At 43.3% G+C, this 556-nt stretch overlaps 1 protein-coding gene across 3 annotated transcripts in view; it reads right to left on the bottom strand.

The window, feature by feature from the left end:
* The window catches only part of WNK1 (WNK lysine deficient protein kinase 1), a 135,398-nt gene that overhangs the window by 25,990 nt on the left and 108,852 nt on the right, over positions 1-556 (bottom strand). For 2 of the 3 annotated variants that reach the window (XM_007469472.1, XM_007469473.1), the window contains one exon: positions 1-142. This exon ends at the window's left edge or, in 1 of these variants, runs on beyond it. In XM_007469472.1, coding sequence (XP_007469534.1) covers positions 1-142 — 142 coding nt within the window. The remainder of the gene's footprint in view (positions 143-556) is intronic. The other variant, XM_007469474.1, reaches the window with a different exon arrangement.

Here is a 556-nt window from a genome sequence, read left to right as displayed (position 1 = left end):
CTGCTGACACATGCGAAAAGGACTGTGGAGGTTGAGGCTGACTTGTGGGCTGTGCAGTCATGGCCTCGCTGGAGGCTGACATCTGGGGAAGTGAATACTGCGCTGTCTGCTGAGAGGGGGTTGTCTGCTGCACTCCTTGCTGCTGAGAAGAAAACCATCACTCAGTTTTATTTCAAGTCATTAACAGCATGTTTCTAAGGAAGTATGTTTGCCTATCAGTGTCTGTAAAAGATGGCAATTTTAGTAATCATGACATGCACAAACCCAAATTCACCAATTCCCCTTTTTACACATCTTTCTTTTTCATCTGGTGTTCTTTATTTGTAATGGTACAACCAAGAACTAACCCATGTTTCAAAGTTTGAGTCACCACTGGTTCTTTACCTAACAGGCTCCCTGCCCCAGTAGCAGCTCAGGTATTTATAAACACCTTCAGACACCATGTCCAAACAGACCCTCTCCTCCAAATTCCTCCCTCTTTGTTCCCATTTCTTGATAGCAGCTCTTACTTTGGTCCTATATTAAACTAATCCAATCTCTTCCTTTAATCTCTTTC

The sequence above is a fragment of the Lipotes vexillifer genome, unplaced genomic scaffold (assembly GCF_000442215.2).
Source record: "Lipotes vexillifer unplaced genomic scaffold, Lipotes_vexillifer_v1.1 scaffold395, whole genome shotgun sequence".
In the NCBI taxonomy this organism is placed as follows: Eukaryota; Metazoa; Chordata; class Mammalia; order Artiodactyla; family Lipotidae; genus Lipotes; species Lipotes vexillifer.
Note: the sequence above shows the minus strand (reverse complement) of the source record. Positions and strands in the feature narration are given on the sequence as shown.